At 33.9% G+C, this 26897-nt stretch overlaps 2 protein-coding genes across 2 annotated transcripts in view; both read right to left on the bottom strand.

The window, feature by feature from the left end:
* Positions 1-3064: 3064 nt before the first annotated feature.
* On the bottom strand, positions 3065-12294 carry LOC123699194 (putative phosphatidate phosphatase). The gene is made up of 6 exons (XM_045646090.1): positions 11930-12294; positions 5970-6121; positions 5359-5556; positions 4965-5126; positions 4227-4403; positions 3065-3691 (listed from the first exon to the last, which is right to left on the bottom strand). Exons 1-6 carry the CDS (start codon positions 11985-11987, stop codon positions 3578-3580), a joined length of 861 nt encoding a protein of 286 aa, XP_045502046.1. The 5' UTR covers positions 11988-12294; the 3' UTR covers positions 3065-3577.
* Positions 12295-15048: 2754 nt separating this feature from the next.
* The window catches only part of LOC123698867 (putative phosphatidate phosphatase), a 96605-nt gene continuing 84756 nt past the window's right edge, over positions 15049-26897 (bottom strand). The window contains exons 4-6 of the mRNA XM_045645671.1: positions 17770-17931; positions 17187-17363; positions 15049-16636 (exon numbers count right to left, since the gene is read on the bottom strand). Of these exons, the coding sequence (XP_045501627.1) occupies positions 16526-16636; positions 17187-17363; positions 17770-17931 (450 nt within the window). The 3' untranslated portion in view covers positions 15049-16525. The remainder of the gene's footprint in view (positions 16637-17186; positions 17364-17769; positions 17932-26897) is intronic.

Here is a 26897-nt window from a genome sequence, read left to right as displayed (position 1 = left end):
ATTTTTATGTGCTATTTACTAAAAAGGTTTGATGTCGGTGCATGGGCTTAATACTTGCTTAGTGTGTGTGTGTATACTTTTTAGTGTATTTTTCAACACGAATCAAACGAGCCCAAACTCGATAAAGTTGAGTCAATATATTACTGAGTTCCTATGGCCACCTTCCAATTCCATCATCAGATCAGCTCCATGTCATGATAATGTTTCATCGCTATCCAATTTACATTCGTATACAAAATTTCAGCTCAATCGGTTACCGGGAAGTGAATCAAAGTTACTTGCTACATTGAAATTAAGTCATCGAGTACAGACAAAAATGCTCATAAAATAAAAACTACTAGGCCTAGCCGAATAAAATTTTTATGGGACCAATTCGACACCATCCCGCATCGAACAAAAAAAGAATCACGTAAATCGGTTCAGAAACCTCGGAGTAATCGGTGTACATACATAAAAAAAAAAAAAAAAAAAAATATACCGGCCGAATTGATAACCTCCTCCTTTTTTTTGAAGTCGGTTAAAAATATTTAATATCTATCAAAAGACCTAATTATCGATTTTATTATTGTTTTGCCATACAGTGTAAATTTCAGACGTATGTGTTTGTAATTCACGCACGAGTCTACGAGTTTCTAAACACTAAACAATAGTGAAGACGAAGAAGTTTAATTTTCTAAAATTAAGGGCACAGAACATTTTTTTTAATAGTACCTACTTATACATTTTTGCCTAAACTGTCAGTTATTTGTTTTTATTTTATTTAAAATTACAAGGACTACTTTCTAGAATTTTAACATCTAATACACACTATTTGAGTTTTTAAGTTTATTAAAGAAAGAAAAAATAGGTGTGTGATAAATAAGACTGATTAATTATGTACAGACAATCGCAACCGCGGTTTGATAGCTAAATAACTTTGTTTTTTATCGCAAAGCCATGAAACAAAACGAATTAACCCAGTTCTGTAAATTGATAAAATGTTCAAAATATCTTCTTTAATATTTGTACATTCATTCGGTCATTAGACTTAGTATTAAGTCAAAGTGTAATTATCTGTTTGTCTGTCCTACGCAAAAGAAACGAGGAATACAAAGGTTAGAGTAGTGTGATGTTACGATATCTTTTCCGTAATGGAAAATGCATTTAATTTATGATAACGAAACAATGTTACCTATATATCATCCTCGTTAGATAAGCGCAATTAAATTCTTATGAAGAAAATTTTGGTACAGTAGCAGGGCTTTATTATATACCATCTTAGTTCAGGATACATCGCCCATTTTTGCAAGTGACTACTATCAAGCAAATTTTCCGTTTGTAGCTTTATTTTGATGAGACGCCCAATAATTTCGTGTACGAAAGTCTCGATTGTGGTAGCTAACAGAGATAACAAGGATAAAAATTTTTGATTTGATGGTTCTCAAATATTTATTACTAACTGAATTTTTTTTTGTTCAATCTCAAGATAATTACCTAAATTATTCGAAAAAATTTTTGTCCTACAAAATCTATGGTTTGTTCAAAGAGTCCCCCTTTCCAAAGTGTATCGATAACGAGGTCATCATAAATGATTACTAACAAGCTGATTTTTTTGTTTTCAAACAGACATATTGTCCTACAAATTGCGTAATAAATATTTGAGAACCATCAAATCAAAAAATTTTATCCTTGTTATCTCTGTTAGCTACCACAATCGAGAGTTTCGTACACGAAATTATTCGGTGTCTCATCAAAATAAAGCTACAAACGGAAAATCAGCTTGATAGTTATAGTCACTTGCAAAAATGGGCGATGTATCCTGAACTATCTATATTCTATATCTAATATCTATATACAGATTCCAATTTTCCTCAGGACACATTTACAGGAGCTCCATCATAGAAAAAAAAATATATTCACTAAAATATACAAACATGTTTGTACCGTGTATACCTTAATTTAGATATTCCGATTTAGATGTTAAGCATACTAAAACTAGATAAAGAACAACTGTCCCGCACTATTCTAAGAGGAAGATCTATAAATAAATAAATAATTTTATCGCTCTCAAATGTTAGAATGTATTAAATATGATATTATGAACCTATCTAATATATATTATAAAGGCGAAAGTTTGTAAGTATGGATGTATGGATGTATGGATGTTTGTTACTCTTTCACGTAAAAACTACTGAACCGATTACAATGAAATTTAGCACACATATAGAGGTTAACTTCGATTAACACATAGGATAGTTTTTATCCCGGAAATCCCACGGGAACGGGAACAATGCGGGTTTTCCTTTGCAAACGCGGGCGAAGCCGCGGGCGGAAATCTAGTGATATTATATTTTGAGGAAAATAGAAACATAACCGCCTGTGGAAATATTTTATGTCTCATAACTAATAATAACGTTGCGATTATAAAATAAAAGGCGTTAAAGTTTATCAAATTAAATTATGAATGCTCTTTGACGAAAATAAGCAGGCGGATATATTTAGAATTTAGATATTACTAGATTTCCGCCCGCGGCTTCGCCCGCGTTTGCAAAGGAAAACCCGCATAGTTCACGTTCCCGTGGGATTTCCGGGATAAAAACTATCCTATGTGTTAATCCAAGTTACCCTCTATATGTGTGCTAAATTTCATTGTAATCGGTTCAGTAGTTTTTACGTGAAAGAGTAACAAACATCCATACATCCATACATCCAGACATCCATACATCCATACAAACTTTCGCATTTATAATATTAGTAGGAAGATAAATTGCTTACCGAGACAAAAAGAACAAAAAATAACTGTATACTCATTCCAATACATACGGTCTACATCAGGAATCATATCAGGTTTTATACTCTAAACTTCAAAATATATATCTTTTTTTGAGGTCTTTAAATAATATTTAATAATGAAAAACATAATTCTTCAAACAATATTTCTTCTTTCTTCATATAAGTAGATGTTGCATAAAATATCTCTCTGTTTGTCACTATAATATTCATGAATAAGTTGGCTATAATATGAAGATTGAGAAGAAAACTAAGATGAAGCCTTTTGGGATGTTTAGGATAAATAAAAGACGTGTTCGTATTAAAATAATTTATTCCTTCTTTTTATAAACATAAATCTCATCTTTATAATAACTACGATAATTAATTTATATAACAGTTTATACAACTTTTTAACTTGTATTTTTCGTAAGTTTCTTGGTATCTAACAAATATGCACAAATGGGAATGTTCAATAAAATGTAGTTTTGTTTTAAATATGGTCTTGGTAAGTACAAAAATGCTATAATCGTAAATGGACTGAGATCTAGTATGTCATGGTTTCTATATTTAGTGTTTATGTGTTGAATAGTCAAGTTTTGATCATGTTACTATTTATCTATACTACACACAATATACATACATATAAATAACTATAAACTATATTTATACTACTTATACTATTTCATTAAGTCCAATACATAAACTATATTTATACATATTATATACTCTACTACTTTATTAAGTCAAACATAAATAAATAAATGTATCTTAACTAAATTCTTTATCTTTCTCATTCTCTACAGAACTTTATAGTTAGGTAAATATTTTAATTACTATGTGCCATAAGTACAGGTCGAGGTAACATCTCAGGTTGTGTAGAGGGTTCTGTGATCCAGGACTCTCTTCGGATGCGTTTAACCGGCGCATACACGTAGATGAACTGAAAACAAATGATATATTATATTCATACCATAAGCATAAGAGTACCGAAAGTAACTGTAAATTCTAGAAAAACATAGAGATAACCAAATACTGCTCTAATAATTCTAGGATAGGTAGGTATATAAACAGTTCAAATATAATACATACGGTAATAAAAATAATGACTGCTCAAGAAATTATATTATGTTAGAGTAAGGTCAATACTACTCGTGAGGGAACACAGACACAGGGCGCATGTACCCTTGCGGTTCGAATAAAGATTGTGGAGCAGAAGCGTAGCGTGCCTTGGCGGGGCCCCGTATAAAAATTTGTTTGGGCCCTTAGGAAGGGTAAAGATTTCTCACAAAAGCGCACATTGGGGGCCCCCTTGGCGCGGGGGCCCCGTATAATTGATACGGCAGATACGGCGGTAGCTACGCCCCTGTTGTGGAGTAAAACCGCTTAGTCCGGGTAAATAGAACGTTCCTGTGCACTTCAACGATCGATGGAAGAAACTAGGTACAAAATACAGTCATTACTATGTGTGTACATACAGTCAGTACAGCAAACGCGGCGCCAACCGCGAAGCCCACGGCCACGTCGCTCCAGTGGTGCATGTGGTCCACCACCCGCGAGAGCCCCACGTACCACGCCGCTATCAGCACGCCGAACTGGGCAACGTGACGCAGCAGTTTGGAACCGCGCCATTTTGCTTTCACTTGGATGTAGAACTGGAAATTAGGATAGTGATAGTACAAGGGTATAAATGTTCATTTTTTACAGCAGTTCAGATAAAGATATACATAATATACCAATTATGTCTAATTATAGGCCATCCACACGTCTGCCGAACAACGTGACAAACAACGAACACATAGGGACAGCACTATACGAAGAAAAGAGATGTACTTATTAAACTTATTTCCTTCTCGCTTCTCTGTATAGCGCCGTCCACAGACTGAACTATATCGAGTCCCTATGTGTTCCACAGATGTGTTCGTTAATTGTCACGTTGTTCAACAGACGTGTGGATGGCCATGCATGCATGTCTTGCTAATTATAGCAGGCGCATATCTAGTTTCTTCTACAAGGATATCATTTAAAGTAAATATTACCTTCACATAAGATACAATTAACATCCAAACATAAAAAGCAAATCGCCGTGCTGTCTTCTTCTGTGCTGAAAATCATTTCAAAATTAAAGCTGCGTCCATCCTACTACGGTACTGCACATATCCATATTATGTAATACATCTTAAAGATAGAATTAAAGGTGTCCATGTCCAACTCACAATGAAGAAAACAGCGCAATACATAGCGAATCCCGAATGAGCGCTAGGGAAGGACAATCGCATGTCCTTCATAGTGCTGGCGGTTGCGGCCGCGCCCGTACACCTGAAGTTCGTTATGAAGGAGTCGGCTGTGGATGTGTTTATGGGCACTGGCTTGCAGAGCTGAAATATAAAAAAAAAGTTTAGATAACTTTTTGGTAAATACATAACTAAAGCCAAAGGAAAACTAATACGAGACAGAATTAGAGTTGTTCAATTATTCTTCTTTCGCGTACATTTTGCAGCGATAAACTTGCTTTGCAAATAAATAAAGATTCGGAATAACTTTAAATATCAAGACAATCCCGTGTTTTAGAAGCCTTTAATAAAATATAAAGGAATAGCAGTTACTCACATCAAAGAAGTGCGGTCTAAGCCTGCCAATCACGTACTTCGCGATATTCACAGCCAGCTGCTGGCAGGCTGCACCAAAGGTAAACACGCCTATGGCCACATAGCTCTCCCAGACCCAGGCAGGGACCTCGCAGTTACCCAGGGAACGTGCGCCCCCTGACTTACCGCGCACATCTCGTGATATTTCGACGATTATTATCTGGAGAAGATGAATTTGATTAGCAATCGTTGAAAGGTTTTAAAGATGAAATTAGGTACCTAGTAGACGAAATTTCACATAATGACATAATACAAACCTAATTCGATAGGGTTCTGATTGGTGTATGCCATTAATGGTATTTATTAGTAATTTCTACATACATAAGTGCAATCAAATCACATCAAAACTGATTCTTCTTTATTTCGCTATTTACACTAAAACATTGTGATCTACTAAACAGTTTTTTTTATTTTGAAGATATTACAAGATCAGCAATAACTTTAAGTTATCATTTAATAAGATCACTTTAACAGTACTTTCTTGATTAACAGAGAATGCATACCATCACTAGCGTCTCTACGACTATAACATGCCTTCTAAATCGGCTACAAATATTTGCTATCATAACTTACTGTAACAACAAGCAGTGCGAATCCCAGGCCCGCCAGCAGGCCCTCGGACACCGTCTGCGTCTTGTACGGTAATCGTAGAGAAGGATCGTCAGCGAAGTAGCCCCGCTCGTACGGTGATGCCCATAGCTGAAGGGCCAACAGCGGGAATGCGACTGTAATTATTGTAATTTTATTGTGATTTGTGATAGAAAAAGTACTTAGTAGGTACCTAGTAGAAGTGAATAAAATTTGCTTTTGGAATGTTAGTTAACATTTTTTAATGGTACCTACGTCTCCAAGAAATGTCGCTGTAATAGTTATAATACAGTAAGCCAATTATATAAATAAAATATGTATAAGCCAATGAAAATCAATTACAGCCACTTTGTTGCAGCGGTGCAGTATCTCGCCTCGGGCTCCACAATTTTTGTTTTAATTTTTCTGTTTTTCTTAAAAATTAAAGTGTTTTAATTATATTTTCTTGTGGAGTCAAATAAATATTTATTTATTTCTACTAAATGTTGTATCCTGAAGATATACTGACTAGCTCCAGCTCGCGGCTCCAACAGCAAGACAAATAATAGTATATTGGGTCAGTTAAGGATAAGACTGTAAAATGTACCTACGTATGGAATTATATAGTTTGATATAAAAAGAGCACTGGAAGTATAGGTAGAAAAGAGGACACTCCTGTAAAATTATTCCATTTACCTTTATCGATAGCGGTACTTCCTAACACGAAACATGTTTGGAATGTCGAAGTAAGTCTGTGATGTAAGTACTGTCAGTGATAGTATTATCTTATCAACATTCGTTTTTACCTTAGCGAAAGTTTTTTTTTTGGCCTACTGAATTCATTTTTTAAATACTTGACATGATAAAAACCTGTGGCATAATTCAAAATGTAGCACAAGTTTTTTCAGGAATGAAGAGGAGCCAGGGTGTGAGCATTTGAAGTTATCTGCGGTTTTTTTTACCCACTCAAATATTGCTGAATCGTTTACACTGCACGTTTTATATGCAGATTGGTATGTATGCCAAAAATAACTAACAACTAGTGATTATGTATTTGTTAAATGTGTTTAATCCAAAAAGGTTGTTTTGTTACTCCAAATATTTGCCACTAGCTGTGCCCCGGGGTTTTACCCGCAGTGCTCCTGTTGGTCTAAGCGTGATGATATAATATAGCACATAGCCTTCCTCGATATATGGGCTATCTAACACAGAAATAATTTTTCAAATCGGACCAGTAGTTCCTGAGATTAGCGCGTTCAAACAAACAAACAAACTCTTCAGCTTTATAATATTAGTATAGATTTATGAAAAGCAGCTAATGAATGGGTTTTTCTTTGGGTACTTAGGTATCATATTATAAAGATTCTTATTTAATATTCTATCAAGGAATGTTAACTTTAAACTAGCGACAACCTTCAATATAAAGGAATTCGAGGGAATTCAACGAACCGTTTAATCGACTTTTTTGTAAAGAATACAAAAATAATAGTTTTTATAATAATTTCTAATGACTTCCTAAAATTGTATTTATCATCATATCAACTTTACATTGGTTATTCTTTCGTTACCTAGAATCGAAAGTAGGTAGGTACCTGTAGGTACCTAGAATGATTATATTTTCATAACACAAAATGTAGTGTTAAAATATCTATTAATTGCTTCAAAATATCATATGAATGTAGGTAATTAAATAGCAAATTTATTGATCTGGTTTCAGATAAATTTGTTATCAACGAATTAATACTACTTATGTACACGAATGAAAATTCCTAATTAATTGTCATAAGTAAGTCTACAATTAGATCTTTAATATTAATTAATTAATATTACCGCTTGACGATATTTTTTCGAATTCGAGGTTTATTTCTTTTTTATATGTTATATCTACGATTGTAGTTATAGGTGTGAAGTCATATTGATGGTGTAATAAAAAGTAGGTATTTATTACCAGTGCCGTCTTTACCATAGGGGCACAGGGGGCCAGTGCCCAGGGTCCCCCATCGTCAGGGGGCCCCCCTGGAGGAGATGTAGGACTGACAATTTTTCTCACATAAATCTCAAAATATTTTATTAAAAAGCAATACAGCTTTTTAATGCCAGAACGTCAGATCATTTTCAGATTTATTCGAATCAAAACATCTATGTTATTACAAGGTTATTACATGGAATAATTCGAGTGATTCGAACACCATTATAATTAACTTATCAGACATTTACTCGAATTATTTATTTACTTATTAACGTAATATAATATATTTTTACTTGAATTATTTTGAGATTTATGAAAATTACTAACAAGTCTAAGTTTACAGAATAGCATACAAGGGCGTTGTGACAAAACTTTAATCTCTGGGCCTCTAGACAAGTGGCAGAAACGCTAGAGAATAGAATCCACTATTGATACTAATTGATATAAGCTTATGACGTTTTGCTAATGTTTCGGTCACACTACCGAGGACGACGACGACCACGACCAAAATTCCCATCCAGTCGAAATTTGGTGAAATTATTAAAAACACAATCTATACTTAATATAATAAAGCTGAAGAGTTTGTTTTTTTGTATGAACGCGCTAATCTCGGGAACTACTGGTCCGATTTGAAAAATTATTTCGGTGCTAAATAGCCCACTTCTTTGGCAAGATTATAAGATACCAAAATCGTTGAATTACTCCATGACGTTACGGTATTGTTATGATGCGACCTTGAAATTTTACTCTCAACGCGCCTAAAGAAGTTTCACTTCAAAAATATATTAAAATTTCCCGACCTTCTGTTACTACGAAAAAATTTTTTCCTAAAAGTCAACAGATATAGGTTTTTCGTGATTTTTACCGAAACGGTAAGTTTTATCATATAACCACTTTTACCCAAATTGTAGATCATAAAATTATCTATACAAAAGAATCAATACATTATTTTCCTAAGATGTAGCTTCCTACCATTTTCTAAGATATAACGATTTATAATTTATAACATTTATTTCAGGTAACAGACAATAAATTGTACAGACCCATAGAATAAATACCTTACAGACTAACATACATATAATATTTTATAACTAAAACTATTAAGCACTACACTATACACAATTCACGGCACTGGCAGAGTCATATTGCGCTGAATGGGCTTCGGCTGGGTGTTGCGAAGCCGCCCGCGAAACCGCCGGAACATGACACCACGGGGCCAGAACTCCTCGCTCATGAAGGTCGACAGCTGCTCGCTCGGTACACGCACAACAAATGAATTAAAATTCAAATTATTGCGCGGCTCCAGGCGCTGGACCCTCACGATAAACTTGGTCTTAACTCGTACATACTCCACTACATCAGAAGCTTGGGTGGAGTGGTGCAGGCGGGACACGTACAGCTGCGTCGTCGGTATGGCGGGCCGCAGCACGTTGTTATTACCGGTCGGGGCAGTACCGCACTTGTTGGAGGAGGGCTTCTTTTTCTTCTTCCTTTTCTCTACCTTTGTAAAGCCCTCCTCATTGAGTGGATGACTATTCACGCTCGACAAGGGTGCCGCACGGCGCGGGGAGTCCCTGTGCTTAACGGGATCTCCATCTCGGGTGATTTCTTGCCGCTTTACGGGAGGCTTGGCGGCAGCGGCCGCGTAGCCAGCCGGTGTCAGGTTGGCTACACGAAGCGGGCTCTCCGGGGGAGGCGCGGGTCGGGCAGGGCGCGGCGTGACGCGGTCGACGGCCGGCGGTGTCGTCAAATTCGCTGACTCAAAAGTCTCACGTTGCGCTCCACGACGCGTGTTCACATTTGAAACCTCCGTTGACCTACATAATGAAATTGAATCGCGCAGGGCGACGACCTCATTACGTAGATCATTGATGGTGGATTGGGAAGCTCCAAATTTAAACTCCATCTCCTTTAGGGCAGTCCTTAATGAAGTGATGTCCTTAAGAAGGCGGGTGACGTCGACGTGGTCGAATGTGACGGGAGGCAGCTTACGCAAATCCTTCGCCACGAAAGTCGGCACGTCGTCCGGATCGGTCTCCTTGAACACCTTGATGATGTCCCGTAGACTCCTCTCTCCCTTCTCGTCCCTCCTGCGAGACGGCATCCGGTCGGCCATATTCAATGCCGAAAAGAGAAGTGATTTGGCGTCACGTATCTCTTCTTCAGTAAAATTGCTGGTGCAAATTTGCTCTATGCTAACTTCATCCATGACATCCAGCTGATACTGCAGGAATGCCAGGACTTCATTAGGCACAAGCGTAGCGCTCATTGTTGCGAGCGATAACTTCGACAATAAAAAATATTAATTATTTTTATGCATATTCTGCACAGTGCAATGCGTCCGCTTTTGAACGCGCATTGCACTAGACTCAAAACTCATCCCATCCTTATAATATGCACACGTTTCTTAAATCACTTCACACCTAAATGATTTTATGATAAAACTTATCGTTTCAGTATAAATCGCGAAATCACCTATTTTTTTATTTATTTATAACCTGGAATATGTTTTTTAATTCACGTACCGGAATGACAGTTAATTTTGAATTTTATTTTTAGTAATCCTTATTCCTTTGAACAATTTTACTAATTTTCTGCTGGATATGAAATTTTGTAGTTTTGAAGGTCCTAGAATTTAGTGAACTCTGTTCACACCGGACCATTTCTATACGAATAGATGACAAGCGTTTTGACTTTTGCCATTTGCCTAGGCTTTGAATAAATTATGTTAATAACGCACGCAATAATTTTGATCAATATGAAACGGCTACGAAAGAAAAAATCCAGATGCAAATTACAAAGATAAATTTGAAAAAGAGAAAGTTATAAATTTATAAAAAATAGAAAAAATTCGATCACGAGGCAGGACTCGAACCCGCATCCTTCGCGCCATTCCGGGGCGGATGCTTGACCAACTCAGCCACTCGTGACCCGCCGGAGCAACCGAATTTATTCTATTCCTTCAGTTTTATGTGTCTTAAGGGACACACCGCACGCCATCTATTGAGATGATTTAACAACCATCTCAACCAATATGAAGCACTTTTCAGTGAATACAATATTGTAACGATGGAACACGACCTTTTTTGTTGAATTTATATTTTATTTATAAAGCATTTGACTGCCATAAAACCTAAAATATAAATTCAAAGAGAAAGGTAATTTGAAAAAGTAATTCTTAAAATATTTCTTAATTAAATTTAATTAAAGTCAACTTTGGAGCGCCATTACAGCAGCAGCGTTTCAAATGAATTATATAAAAAAAAAAATAAGGAAAAAAAGTTTCCTCAAAAGACCATATTATAATACAACATTGGTCATAAGTAACTTTTTTGTAAAATGGATAAAAAAATGGAGCAAAAATTTTACATAGAAATTTTCTTTAAGTTTTCTTATTACTTCTTTAAGTTTCAATTTAGGGCAAAAACATATATAATTGTGGGAAAAAATTTGCGTACCTTGTTTGATTTCTTTATATTTCAAAGGGGCCCCCAATTCTTGTGTGCCCAAGGGCCCCGGCATAGTCTAAGACGGCCCTGTTTATTACTAACGTTAAAAGAGGTAATTCCATACAAGTTACATAAATCGGAGACAATATCCTCTTGCTTCGAGCAATAAGCATCATCACTACATTCTACATATTATTATATATTATTAAGGATATGTGTATTATAAAATAAAGTCATTCACCGCGTCTGTCTATTTGTTCAGGATAAACTCAAAAAGTACTGCACTAATTTTCACACTGTTTTCACCGATAGATAGCGTGATTCTCGAGAAAGGCTTATCTTATTCAGTAGATCGGTGGTAAATGTTAAATATAATATATGTTAAGACTATTCAAAAGTGCTTCTAGAAGAAGTCTAATTGAATAAATCAATGTTTGAGTTTGTCTTGATGATGTTATTTTACAACGAATTAATTAATAATTAATTTATTTTACAAAGAATTAATAAATTATTTAAATCATTAAAATTTGAGTTCAAAGTTAACTTACCAATTACCAAAGCTATGAAATCCAAAACAATTTTCAGCACCAAATTATTTCGAGCCATATTTCAAAGCACTAATGTTCACTGGGACCTTGCATTACTCATTCAAAAGGTGTAGGACGCAAGTTAGTAATCACTCAGGTAATGTAGAAAACGTAGATGAAATCATTGTAGTTTTGTAATTAGAGATACGCGCGATTCGCAATACTAACGAAATCTAACTGATATCTGATAAGGCTTGATAAAAGTAAGCCATGGTAGGGTATGACTCACTTTTACAAATATTGCGAATTTTCGCATTGACTTTATTGTAAATTTAATATGTATTTACAACCGGATAGTTGGTTGGGTTGAGGACAACAAAAGTTATAACAATTTTTAACCGATGTAGGTATTTTGTTTTCCTCCAGTACTTTTCATGTTTGATTACAGCGCCATCTACCAATAACTACAGTGAAGTTTTGTGTGGTTCATGAAATCACTACTAGATGGCGCTTTAACTATTGTCATATTATTTTTATGAAAAACTAGTTGTCCGCCCCGGCTTCGCTCATGGTACATATTTCGCAATAAAAGGTAGCTTAGATCCTTTCTCGGGTATCAAAATATCTCCATACCAAATTTCATGCAAATTGGTTCAGTAGTTTAGGGTCGACTCGCACCGAAAGAGCCCTTAGGCGTGATTGAGTAACAGACAGACAGACGGAGTTACTTTCGCATTTATAATATTAGTAGCGTTTAGCTACTATTATGTATTCTGTGATATTAGTATGGATTGCATTCGCGCACAAATAAAAAAATTCTTCTGTTATTTTTAATGTCATTCTTGTCATTATTTTCTCATCGGTGCGTTGTGCGGAACATAACAATTCAAGCTAAATATCGTTGGGAATAAACTTTTTTAGGCAATTTTTATTCTATCGAATCGACCCCAACAATTATTATAAAATTGTCTTGATTTTAGTTTTTTATCAAAAAACACTTATGCCAGAATATTAAAATTAAATATTTAACTGTAACGGATCTGTTTTGTATATTGGGAGCTATTTTCTTTCGAAATAAAGCTTCCTTGAGTCGTTTTTGGTGCGATTCTTTTGAATATGAATGAAATGAAATATTGAAATAAAACAAGTAAATATCAATAAGAACAAATATTTATTATGCTTTAATATTGCCTAATTACTTAAATGTAAATAAATAAGCTGCCAAAAAACTAGAGCAAGGCAGTGCAACCTCTCTAAAAATGTTTAAAATTAAAGGTGCCTTGTACTTATGACTAAAATATTATATAAAACAACTCATTGTGTATACTTCTATTATGCAAACGATAAAATATAGAACACTTAAATACATATTTATCCAATTTATGTATATTGTGTTATTTTTTATTTTATTTCATAGGTTGAAAAATAGGGACAGGTTACTAAAGGACGGTTGATTTTTAGAACATTCAACAAATTGTTGTAAATGATCGAAACAAACGAGTTTATAAACAAAGTTATAGATTTCAAATTAAATTAGTTTGGGAAAACTGTGAACTGAGTTAAAAATAAAAAATAACACACCACACATTATTTTAAAAATAAAATGTGAAACCATTCAAGTATAACAATTTAGCACCGCCATTTAAACATCATCATACAATTTAAAATTTTACACAGTAAATAGTTTTCATTTCATTTAAAATAAAATAAAAAGATATCTATTGTACAGTCAACAACGAAATTTTACTTCAATTTTTTTGCATAAAGGTATCAGTTGCAAAATCTTTACTTATCATGTTATTACAATTATTACTTGTTAGCATCAGGTTTATTATTTAAAATGCAAATCGAAATTTTTATTATTTATTATTAGATGAGATATTGACATATTATTATATCGCAACTTTCGATGCTGACTATACTTTGGGTATTATTAAATTTACAAAATCAGAACACAAAAATAATTTGAATCACGTTTTAAAATGTAATATTACAAAAATAACTTCCGATTGTTTAAAATATTTCTACTGATTATTACTATAATGTTTTGAAGTCTACACTTACTAAAAATCAAATCAAATTTTGCATTGCCTCAATATGTTTCTTCCAATAGTACCAGGCGAGCATAAGCACCCAAGCAGTTCTTAAAAATCTAAAAACCTAATATAACTGCAATATTTACACTTCTATATCACAGAGTTAAATACTTCCCGGGCCTTCGAGACACAGGGAATGGCTTACAACTAGCAAAATAAATAAAATATGAGCGATAAATTATAGAATACATATGAAAATTATTTTTTTTGACTATATAATTTTGTTGGATTATATCTGTCTGTCTCTTTCTCATTTATATATGCTAGAAAGAGACCATGTTAGATTTAAGTCGCTGTTAATTATTGTAATATAATTTACTACGGATTTTCAGTGTCAATGTATTTTGAATTGTATGTCAAAAATAATAAGATAAAAATTTGTACATAAACCACCTAACTAAACGATAAATAATAAAGTCTAAAACTAAAACCCCATACAGTGCAAAATTGAATAAGTAGTGTGTAAAGTGTACTTATACAATTATTTATTATCTATCAATGTCAGAGACAATTTTTAGACCTCTATGGTACTTAATTAAAATTTTATTGTCTCTGGTGTAAACTAATTCTACATTTAAAATTGCATTTTGTAAGTAGTTAAAATGAAGCTTAAAATACTGATAGGTGAAATTAAAATAAATACAATCTATAGGTGCGTTTTGTACCTACTTAGTATGTGTATATTATAAATGTTATATTGCCGTTCTGGTCAATAAAACTGAATTATAGTTCCAGTTTTGAACTGCAAAACGAGATTTATGAGCTAAAACGACCATAAATAGAAAATTATTTGCGCATCAATCGCGTTGGTATAAAAATAAGGGCCCCAGGGCAAAGGAAAAATGAAAAAATAGGGCCAAGAATTTCTAGTAAAAATGAAACAGAAATGAGTACATATAAACGTACTTAATTATCAGTTCATTATCACCAACAGCAAGGCTAACTAAGTTATGTATTCAACTCAGTAGATAAGTTTATTAAAAATAAAGTAGTAAAGTAGTTCATGGTCAGTACATAAAACTTGCATTCATTACATTCTGTATTCACTGGGGCCCTTAAAAGTTGGGGGCCCGAATTAAAATAGAATAGGGGCCCTAAGGGCCCTAATGCTATGCAATTATTCCTTATGTCGTATTCATAAATCTCGTTTACAGCTAAAATCAACTAACATGTACCACAAAGCTCATTCGTATCCATAGAATTTCTCAACGCCAATTACCATTCATCTTTCAACCTTATTACAATGTAGTTAAAGTTTAATTTCTGTTATTTCTTTTATGCGCATTCATAAATCATATATTATGACTACACGTGTCTGGACATGACTTATGGACAAATGGCCTTATAAGACATCAAGTTAATCATTTGTATGGAAGACATGAAAATATAGCTTCATTTTGCTCGATTTCTAAGTAGCTTTTATGCGAATTGCTTGTAGACATAATAATAAAATCCTTGTTTTTTTAATATTAATATACGAATAATTATCAGTCCTTTTCGGTCTTTCAATGCTTTTACCAATAAAATTTCTAAATAAATTTATGTGTCATAACCTAAAAACCCCTTAAAACTATATCGTAATTTCAACTACATTAGGCCAATTAAACTGAACGAAACCTCAAGAACATCAATCTCAAGACGTTTATAAACACTCTTTTAAAATCTAATTGCTCAAGTCCTTTAAAATTCGTTTCTCAGTCGAATATCATCTATTTAACATTACTTCGAATGTCCTGGTCCTTCAAGACCGCGATCAAAATTTTTAAACTTTCTAGAAAATAATGTCCAATGCGAATTAAAATCCATATATGTATAGGAAAATGGTCTTTCGAATCGACTAAATTCCCTAACTTTGTAAAAAATTCACGTGTATTAGAAGTCTGTATACAGGGAGATAATCCAACAAGCCCACCAAGCTCGACCATTCTATAAAATTTCACTATGCAAAGCGTACTAAAAGTCTTCAAGAAAAAGGTCGTTTGACCTGACCAAATTCTCGAATATTCTAGAAAAAATTCACGTATATTACAATGCTCAATACTAAAGTTTGTATACATTCACTCCTAAAAGTCTGTATACATGCACTCCTAAAAGTCTGTATACATGCACTCCTAAAAGTCTGTATACATTCACTCCTAAAAGTCTGTATACATGCACTCCTAAAAGTCTGTATACATGCACTCCTAAAAGTCTGTATACATTCACTCCTAAAAGTCAGTATACATTCACTACCAAAAGTCAGTATACATTCATTCCTAAAAGTCAATATACATTCACTCCTAAAAGTCAGTATACATTCATTCCTAAAAGTCAGTATACATTCACTCCTAAAAGTCTGTATACATTCACTCCTAAAAGTCTGTATACATTCACTCCTAAGTCTGTATACATTCACTCCTAAAAGTCTGTATACATTCACTCCTAAGTCTGTATACATTCACTCCTAAAAGTCTGTATACATCGAGACGGTGGGTATATGTCAGTCCCCCTCCCCCGTCTCATCCCCCTGGGGGGTTGGCGGTCAGACCTGCCAGCTGGGGGCCGTGCGGGTGTTCCCGTTGGTCGTCAGTTCACTGTCGTGCGGCCCGCTCTGGCGCCGGGACGTCTTGCGGAGGTCCGATATGAATGCGTACTGTGGAATATGGAGCAAGTTAAAATCTATACTAATAATAAAAAGCTGAAGTTTGCTTGTTTGAACGCGCTAATCTCATGTACTACTGGTCCGATTTGAAAGATTTTTTCGGTGTTAGATAGCCCATTTATCGAGGAAGGCTACAGGCTATATATCATCACATCACTAGGACCAACAGGAGCGGGTAAAACCGCGGCACAGCTGATAATATTGCTTTGGATATAGCTGCTATTATTTTAAAATATTCATGCATTAAAGTCAATTTCAGGTATTCAACTAAATAATACACATACCTAATATAAGTATTCGTCCTAATCCTATCAAGTAGACCCATTTATCATTGAAAATTCATCGAATACTGAACAGCGAAAAAAGAAACACACAAGCGCAAGTATTCTCAATACATGTAAGTAATATGAATAAATTATAATAACTTTTTTAATTTATAGATGAATCGAGGAATAGTTTTACACATAAATGACTTCAAACTGAATTACCAACAATTTGACAACCGTGTACTAGGGCATCATAACCACAAGGAGATAGTTACCACAACGATAGCCGCGAGCGTTCCAATTGTGAAGCCAGCGAGCACGTCGCTCCAGTGGTGCTTGTAGTCGGACACGCGGGTCATCACCGTGTACCAGGCCATCATGACCAGCACGAACTGTATCAAGTGGCGGAGCAGCTTCGAGCCGCGCCAGAGGAAACGTTTCTGTAGGTATAGCTGGAATAGAGGTGGTTTTTGTGTGAATTGACGTGTAAAGTTCTACCGTATTTATTTATGAAGCATGTAATACAAAAAAAAAAAATTGTGTGTCTTACGTTAATGATATTCAAATTTATATATATCTATGGTATCTACGAGATGGGCAATACGTGTCACAGAAGCATTTTTGCAGATGATTAATTAACAGACTATTGGAATAACTGAGAAAAAATTTACCTACTTTGCGTATAACATTAGAAGAGACCAATCAATACTCAATAAAAGAGTTAACAGTACTCGCCATGAAAAAGAAACAATTTAAAATAGGAACAAGAGACACCAGGAATTTATGAAAATACCCGTCTTTCAACAACTCTTAAATTCATCTCAAATTAAATTTATACAATATGTCTCGAGAACTTACAGCGAAATAAATCATAGTATAGGCAGAGAAGGAAGAGTGTCCGCTCGGGAAGGACAGCCGCATCTCCTTCAAGAGTTTAGTGTCGTCACCCAGGCAGGTGAACTTCTCTATGTACCGCCACTTGTTCTCTGGTAAAGAGCAGTCTATGTCTGGCTTGCACACCTGCAGACAAGGAAAGATTACGTTAAAATCAAGAAAACAGACATAACAAAAAACGCTACTACTAGCTATACAAAATACAAAGTAAAATTTATATCGCAAATGTCAACAAGTAATACTAAAAGTGATTTTCTTATTAACTATTGCAAAGTTTAAGAATTTCGATTATACGAGAAAAGAGATAAACATCAGGACTAATTATTATTATCATGATCACAGTTCCATTTTAATAGACATTACAATAATGAATAAACATTGTGATCGAGACTGTCTTATAGTAAACGAGAAGGATAATTTAAAAAAAACGACGTGTGGCACTCGGGAACTGCCGCGGTAAATCTATTGCATGATTTGCCTTCAAGCCACACCTCCGCCCGTCAGAGTGGGGAGCGTGAGGTTTTTTCGTTACGGAATTTCTCGATTCGGTCCCCGCGCTCAAGGCCCGCGATAGAAGCTATGCAATAGCTTATAAGGATAACAAATTTCGTATACTTAAGTACTTTAATGACATGAAAAACAACATGTACATTACCGAATTAGGTCTGTTGTATCACTGTTTACAATAAATCCTTTGAGAATACAAATAAACAAGCCTCTACACTATACTTTGAATAATAATATAAAATCTCTAGGCATCGTAGTTTAATTTAATATGCGTCAGTAATTCAACGCTGACGTGACGATAAGTAATGTTAACTGTAATCGACGGAGACGTTGGTAAATTCTTAATGTAAGTTACCGCCTTTGATTAATTGCCTGTATCAAGAAACGATAAATCACTATTGCTGCATAACTGATGAAAACAGTGGCTCACAAAAAGGTTCAACGCACCTGCATCAATCAAATAATGTAGTAAAAAATAAGATAATTTAATGAAATTGTTTGTATGTCACCTCCATCTTTCCGTCTTTGAGTTAAATCCCTCCTTTTAAAAACACATTACTTTGAATTAAATAGCTCCTTTTAAAATCAAAATCGAGTCTAAAGGAGTCGTAGACTACAAGCCCGCATAGGAAAAAAATATGGGTCAAATGAACCACCAGGGGACATATCTAGAACGATAGCAGAGCAAAAAATAATAAGATTCATCACTATGCCGTCACTTGTAAGCTGTCCAACTGAGTGCAGATGAGAATTGAAAAGTACAGGTAGACTCGGTAAATTTTGGTCATTTGACCATGTACGGCATTCTTAACCATCGATAGATCCATTAAAAATAATAAGAAACCGCTCAGTGCCGTACAAAAATGGTGGTCCACAAAGTCGGAATTTTTATTTAATTTCCGAGAGTTACCGGGGGTAAATTTGGTCATTTGACCATGTACGGCATCTGTGTCATACTATGCCTATACTGCTTTTAATCCATTATTCCGCAACGCCGTACAAAAATCATGGGGACAAGGAGAAAAAATCGAGAGTTGCAATCCCCTCTCTTTCCCCACTCCAGGGGGTCATTTGACTAAGTACGGCTTCGGTTCCAAAACATTATCTAGCACTCAAAAGTACTATTAAAAGCAATGCCGTCAAAAAATAATTGTTCTTTTAAATGTATACCAATAATCATCTTAATTTCATCGAATTCTTGATATAAAGAGCTGTAAGGTCATTTGACCCTGTACGGGAACTTTTTTTTTAACATGATATTGTAAAATTCAATTGTTGTATAGTATTGCCGTTCAAAAGAAACCGTTCTAAAAAAAGTTATAGAGAAATGCAAAAACAGAAATTTTGTAAAAGTTTAAACATCGTAGATTAATGAAATATAATAGTTTTCTACACTTTATTCGTTGTTTTAAATAGTATTAACATAGATAAATTAGGAAAAAACGATGCCGTACATTTTTGTGCAGACCACATCTTTTAGGCTGATGAAAGCGACGAAAGCTACAATTTTAAGGGTGCTTTATGGCCATTTGATACAGTACGGCATTAACATATTTTTACCCAACTACGGCAAAGCAAAAGGAGGGTTATGATTTTGACAGGTCATGTATGTATGTTCATCTATTCCCTCGTAACTTCTAAACTACTTATCAGAATTCGACAAATGACATATCATTAGAAGCGTCTGAATTGTTCACTGGATAACCAGCGACCAGCTAGCTAAAGGCTATATAGGGTTTCACAAAATCTAATGTGGCGCCCTCTAGCGGACAAAACATACAGAGTAAAAAAATAAAGTTAAGATAAATATGCCGTGTTTGGTATCATTTGAAAGCGCTTTACTTGTACATTTTGAATATGTATATATTACTAGCATTTGCTTGTGAGTTTACCTGTATTCATGGGCTGATTGCATATAATTCACATCTTTTCGTTCATAGCTTCTTTATTAGTTCATCAATTTAATGGAGTCCATTCCACCTGACTCCGACTTTCCAAGGTGATAATTAACCACCTCGAGCTTCTTAATATTAATGTATATTTATATTTTATTATCAAAATATAAAGCAAACATTTCGTTATATGGATTTTTTCTTTTTCAGATTAAATTTTTCCCCTTTGAACCAACGAAAATGTACGGCACATGAAAAAATATTATCTATGCATAAAATACTTTAAAAATAAATTTATTTCGTGTTGTGTCAAATGACCCCCTGGAGTGGGGAAAGAGAGGGGATTACAACTCTCGATTTTTTCCCCTTGTCCCCATGATTTTTGTACGGCGTTGCGGAATAATGGATTAAAAGCAGTATAGGCATAGTATGACACAGATGCCGTACATGGTCAAATGACCAAATTTACCCCCGGTAACTCTCGGAAATTAAATAAAAATTCCAACTTTGTGGACCACCATTTTTGTACGGCACTGAGCGGTTTCTTATTATTTTTAATGGATCTATCGATGGTTAAGAATGCCGTACATGGTCAAATGACCAAAATTTACCGAGTCTACCTGTACTTTTCAATTCTCATCTGCACTCAGTTGGACAGCTTACAAGTGACGGCATAGTGATGAATCTTATTATTTTTTGCTCTGCTATCGTTCTAGATATGTCCCCTGGTGGTTCATTTGACCCATATTTTTTTCCTATGCGGGCTTGTAGTCTATCGGTTCCATACAAACATACAGGTGAAGCTAATAATATAAGCGTGTCAAAAAAAGAAATTTCCCTGCCATACGAGTTTCAGCAGCACACCAAATTACTTTTCATATTAAAAAATTGTCACCTCTTTACCTCATGCATATGTTTCGCATAATGTTGGCAAGTTTGCAAGTTCCAATTATGTATTTACTATAACCGTAAATTGGCGGTCCATTAATATTTTTAGGGTTCCGTACCCAAAATTTAAAAACGGTACCCGGGACTAAGACAGCTCTGTCTGTCTGTGATAGTAACTATTTAACTTTGAAATTGTCAGATTTTTGTTATTTTGTATAACAGATTGTGATTTATATAAAATAACAAAAATCTAAGATAATGAACGATTTGCACGGTCATAAATTAAATGGTCATTTTTTGCTGTTGTTCTTTAGCTTGTACGGTTTAGCCTATTCGTACGGAACCCATAGAGCTGCGAGTCCGACTCGCACTTGACCGATTCCTCATCTCGTTTGAGTGATGGCTCCATAGCCCGCGGCGGCTTCGCAATGCAATTTGTTCAACAATGCTATCTTGAGAACGTTATGTTTGCATCTTTTTGTTGTGTTAGGTAATTCAACAGGAATCCCGGTGTACTAGAAATAACATAATTATCTGTTTTAAATAAAAATAATGTTAAAAATTTAAGACTCATTTATAGCATAAGTCTTTATAGCGATGGTTCTTAAAAAATAAAAACTTGTAATTAAGTGAGCGTTTATTTCCTACTGAAAAACAGAGTTAACTATTTTACACGATTTAGGATTTATTACATATCTAACCAAATACCAGAATTACTTTTAACTATCGGAAAATATACAAATAGAATTAACTGACGCGATTCAAGATAAACTATCTGAATACTGAACAATAACATACAAAATCAAGATGATAAACATGGAAATCTAAATAATTGTTATAAAGGTTTCTATGATGATAAAGTACCTAAGGGATATTTTAATATTCACACTGTCAACATCATCTTACAAGTGATTCTAATCCTAACATTATCACAAGCACCAGATCATCGTACACCGCAAGCCATAAAATAATATTCAATATTTGTACTGTAAAATTATTACGAAAAAGAAACAAGCACACACCGTACCTTGAATACAGAGTGGTATATTATACCGCTTGTTAATATTAATAAGGGACTCTGTACAGCACCGTATTATTATCATATTTCTTATTTTTTATTCCAATATGGCCACGTCAATCATCCAATCATGCGGTGGCGCCCTTTAAACAAGCGAATATTTCCTTTTTCGCTGCGAAATTGCCAGTTCTCAACTATCACTCATGTTGTAAATTAAATATTGCCTTTCTTCGCTTGCACTGTTAAATTTTTAACGAAATATGGTAAATGGTGGAAAGTTGACTGACTGGGTATAAACGATATTTCACCGATTTTGATGCGAAAGTTTTCTGTATCTGTGTATTTATCGCTCAAAAAAATAGAAACTACACAACCAAAATTATTAAAATTTGGTATATAAATAGCTTAACACATGAAGTACAATATGGCCATATGCAACTAGAAATACTAGTTACTATATACTACTTCTTTTCTAAATACCAAGCAAGCGAAGCCAAATACTACAGTAACTTTTCCCTACATCTTTACTCATTACTGTCAAACATACTTATAATAAGTACATACTTACATTGACAACCACTTACAATAATATGAATAAAAAATATCCTCAGTGTATCGTATGCAAAATGTATTTAGACATAAGTCTATAATGTATTCAAGAAATGTGCATTAAATCGTGAATACGTAGATTTTATCTGTTTTATTTACATTTACCGCGAATACGAATTGCATTATTGACATGTTAAATGAATCGAAAATGTTTCTTTTAAACTAAACCTTATTCTTTGGTATTAAATTGTAAGAGGGAATATATCGTTAATTAAATAGGTATCTGTGTTGCTAATTTACCCCATAAAGTATATACGTTTTAAGATTATTCTAAGTAATTGCTGGAATAAGATAAGCAATACCACAGATTAAGATACTAGGCAATACTGTATAGTGTATACATGTACTAATATACTATAAGTTGATCGTAGGTAGAGGTAAATTGTAGTTAAACCCTTTAAAATATTACTCTAAGTAATAAAAGAGATTTAGATAAACAATGCCATTAATGATAATCGAATTAATAAGGTATTATTACTTATAAGTTTCGTTATAAGTTATACACAAAACTAAAAGATTTAGTAACCCTTCACAATATCCTTGGAACCCTAAAAAGCTCATAAATAATTGAAAATAAAGTCATTTGTTATTCAGCCACACGATTATTGGTCAACGTTCACGACTCAATATCACTGTTGGACTGCTTTCGACACAATTCACAACACGAATTATATGTACAACCAACTTACACTCTTATACAGTGGATATAAAAACCGTTATTCCGTACATTAATTTCGATGATCATGTAAAAAGTCACGATGCGCTTGTTTTGGAAGGTGCGATTTCATATTCGATTATTGACACAGTGGTTGACTAAACAGCTTTTTCAAACAATAGATATATGAACTCAATTTTTGTCATTAATAGCAGCAAAGCTAAATGCAACTGGAGCAAAGAAAAACAAATGAAAGTTTAGATAGGTACCACATAGATTGAGATTGAGATTGATAGATTTCAATTAAAAAAACTACAACAATTATTTATTTTTTTATTTATTTACAAAGGATAGCCAACAATTGTTTACACTATTTATGGCATACAAGGAAAAAATACAATTTAACGTATCAAGTGTAACAATTACTTATAGGATAACACCACATTCCTTTGAAAACGGTTATGACTTATGAACATAAAAAAAAAACTGATAACTACACAAGAATTATGAAACTGAACATGTTCAAGATGACTTACTTACCACACCAAACATAGCTAAGAACAATCACAAAAAACTCTTGATTTACCTCTTCAAGGATTACAATTTTTATATCCTTTTGATTTTATATAGGTAATTTTTAAAAAACAATTTGTACCAACACATTTTTAATAGTGCATAAATAAACCGCTTTCCAGGAAGAGCATTTCATTGCAATCGCGAACGTGTGCGAAACAAATTATTTGATATGCTATCAGGGTTTATAGCCGCTATAGCTGGTAACTAATTATAATACACATTGATCGACCGATAGCATTTGTTTGTTAATAAACTAACAAGGGAAGTTATATCGATGTATTCCTAAGTAAGGTTTATTCATCAGATATTGGCGAGTAACGTCATCTATCTGGAAGAATTTTAGAAAGACCAGTTAAGTTCGTTTTGATACTTGCAAACAAATATTATCTAATAAAAATATAAATATGAAAGTTTGTTTGTCTATACGTGTAAAAGGTAAAATTGCTATACCGACTTCAAAAGTTCATGAAGACGGCATTTTGATTGGCAGAAGATTCATAGGTATCCTATAAACACTAAAAAAATTACCAGCATATTATTTACTTTGAAGAACCCCACAAAAATAATGAATAAGAAATAATATCCCATTCAAAGCATACAAGATTCACACTCATTAATAAATAGTAAAATTGTAATAACACAGTAATAAATCTCGAAGCAATAAAGCTTGGTATACACAATCGTGACACGCGGAACTCATTTGTGGTCACAGGCAGGCAACTGTGAAAATGTGGTCGTTTCGTGCTCCAGCCACACGATCCTGAGAGTTGCGCAAACTAAGGAAAAATATTTATAGGTTTTTAGGTAGGTAATTGAGACTGAATAGATGTTAGTTAAAGCATATAAAGTTATGTGAATATCAACGCATACCCGAAGATTCGAAACCTTTGTTTAAGAATTTGATATCCACGATACTTTCTTATGAAAAGTAGGTATATTTAAAGTAATGGAGAAAATATTTTTACCAATATAATATGTACGCATTTATTAATGTTTTTCCTAGATATATAAGCAACTTGTATGTATGTATGTTTAATCTATATATATAAAACTCAAAGGTGACTGATATAGTGATCTATCAACGCACAGCCCAAACCACTGGACGTATCGGGCTGAAATTTGGCATGCAGGTAGATGTCATAACGTAGGCGTCCCCTAAGAAAGGATATTAGAAAATTCGTCCCCTAAAGGGGTAAAATAGGAGATGAAAACTAATACCATGAAAATTTTTCTTTTCCACGCAAGCGAAGCTGCGAGCAACAGCTAGTAATAAATAAATTTGATTTGATTTATAATCTAAACCAATTTTATTCATTGAAGTGATAAATTTGTGCTATTGAAAATATTAATTTCAACATGCATGTTTGCTTGGGTTCAGGCTACCGTGTAGACAGAACATTACCAAAGCTAGAGTTATTACGGGCATGTCATTTTGTTATTCATTCTAGCTTGAAGTTGTGATATTAGTCGGCGCTTTATTCGTAATGAGCCGACACTGTTGGGCGAGGGAAATTGTTTGCAATTATTGTTAAATGTTTCTGAAGTACCTTCGAGATAATACGACTTGCGTGCAGAATACGTTTAGAATACAAAATGGGTATTATCGGGATTTTAATTTGAATAAATCATTGTCTTTTTGCAATTTTTTATTCATGTATACCTATAATTATAAGATTTTTTGTCACATCTTTAATTCTCACACTATTGGCTTTTGTTTTTTTTATGTTCAACTAAACACTACGAAGTTACTTTTGCTAATGTAGCAGATTTTTTACAATTGTATATACTTATTAAAGTTTTCTTTTGCTATCTTTAAATAACTGGAGCAGGAGGCTTTTTGAAAAAATAAAGCGCTCATAAAATCTCATTTAATATAGACACGCGTCAGCTAGAAAAATGCTAATAGTTCATTTCTAAAACCAGTATAATTTATTTTAGCAACACATTCACAAGTCACCGCCCGAGGGAGCGGCGTCTTTGTCCAGCGGGTTTTATATCATCCAGTTCTTTAATAACTATATGAAATGAATGCTATAAACATCTCTATCGTACAAAACTAATAAGTAATAAATTGTCAGCTGTTTGATATAAGTCGTTAGATATCGAAAAACTGAATATAAATGGCGTGAAATTCTAAACATTGCTTTGATTATAATTTATCGGTTCGCGGTCTGACAATCTAATTAGGCAAAATAAATTTAACGGGATATCTTTATGATGTACGATTCATATTTGTTTATCGGAAATGTTTACTTTGATATGGACTAAAGCTTTTTTTCAAACACATTTAACTTTTCATTATTTGCTCATATTTGGGAGAAAGATTGTTTTTATACTTTTTTGTATCAAGTTTATACTATAATGATTTATATGTACGTAATAAGAACAGTTAATGTAAGAGCCGAATCTTTGGGGGAGGCCTATGTCCTGCAGTGGACGTCTTGAAAGGCTGGAATGATGAATGTAAGAGCCAATCAAAAAACGAACTCAGTAATATTGCTCACTTATCTAAGCTTAAAAATCATATTATCACTTCAAACAATAGCTTCATAAATACGACCAAAGACAGTACATACACACCGATTAACCATTCTTCAATGGATGAATGAAACTCAATTGTAGGTGCATATTATATCTAATGACTACTGTGAATTATTCATGGTGCCCTCATACACCGGATTTGTATCCGACGACAAGTCCGCGGACAAATTTGCATGTGAATTACAACGCGAGCGCAATATGTGGAAGATGAGGGATTTGTCGATGGGTAATGGGTATGAGAGACTTTTTTGAGTTTTGAGTTTTTTAGAATTAGATCCTTAAACATTCTGCTTGTAGTTGAGCGTGCAAATATATTATAAGACGCAAGTGTAGAACAGGTGAATGATAGACCGAATGAATGAACGATACACTCGCTAATATAGATAATCAACTTGTAATAAAACTA

Source organism: Colias croceus, chromosome 17 (assembly GCF_905220415.1).
Source record: "Colias croceus chromosome 17, ilColCroc2.1".
Lineage (NCBI taxonomy): Eukaryota > Metazoa > Arthropoda > Insecta > Lepidoptera > Pieridae > Colias > Colias croceus.
This window is presented reverse-complemented; position numbering and strand designations above follow the sequence as displayed.

Excerpts from the sequence above, each read along its gene's own strand:
- LOC123699194 (XM_045646090.1), bottom strand. The coding sequence starts at position 11,987 with ATGGCTCGAAATAATTTGGTGCTGAAAATTGTTTTGGATTTCATAGCT. Across the intron at positions 6,122-11,929 it reads TTTCATAGCTTTGGTAATTG|TCGCATTCCCGCTGTTGGCC; the intron begins GTAAGTTAACTT and ends CAATAATTACAG. Across the intron at positions 5,127-5,358 it reads TTAGACCGCACTTCTTTGAT|CTCTGCAAGCCAGTGCCCAT; the intron begins GTGAGTAACTGC and ends TTTATATTTCAG.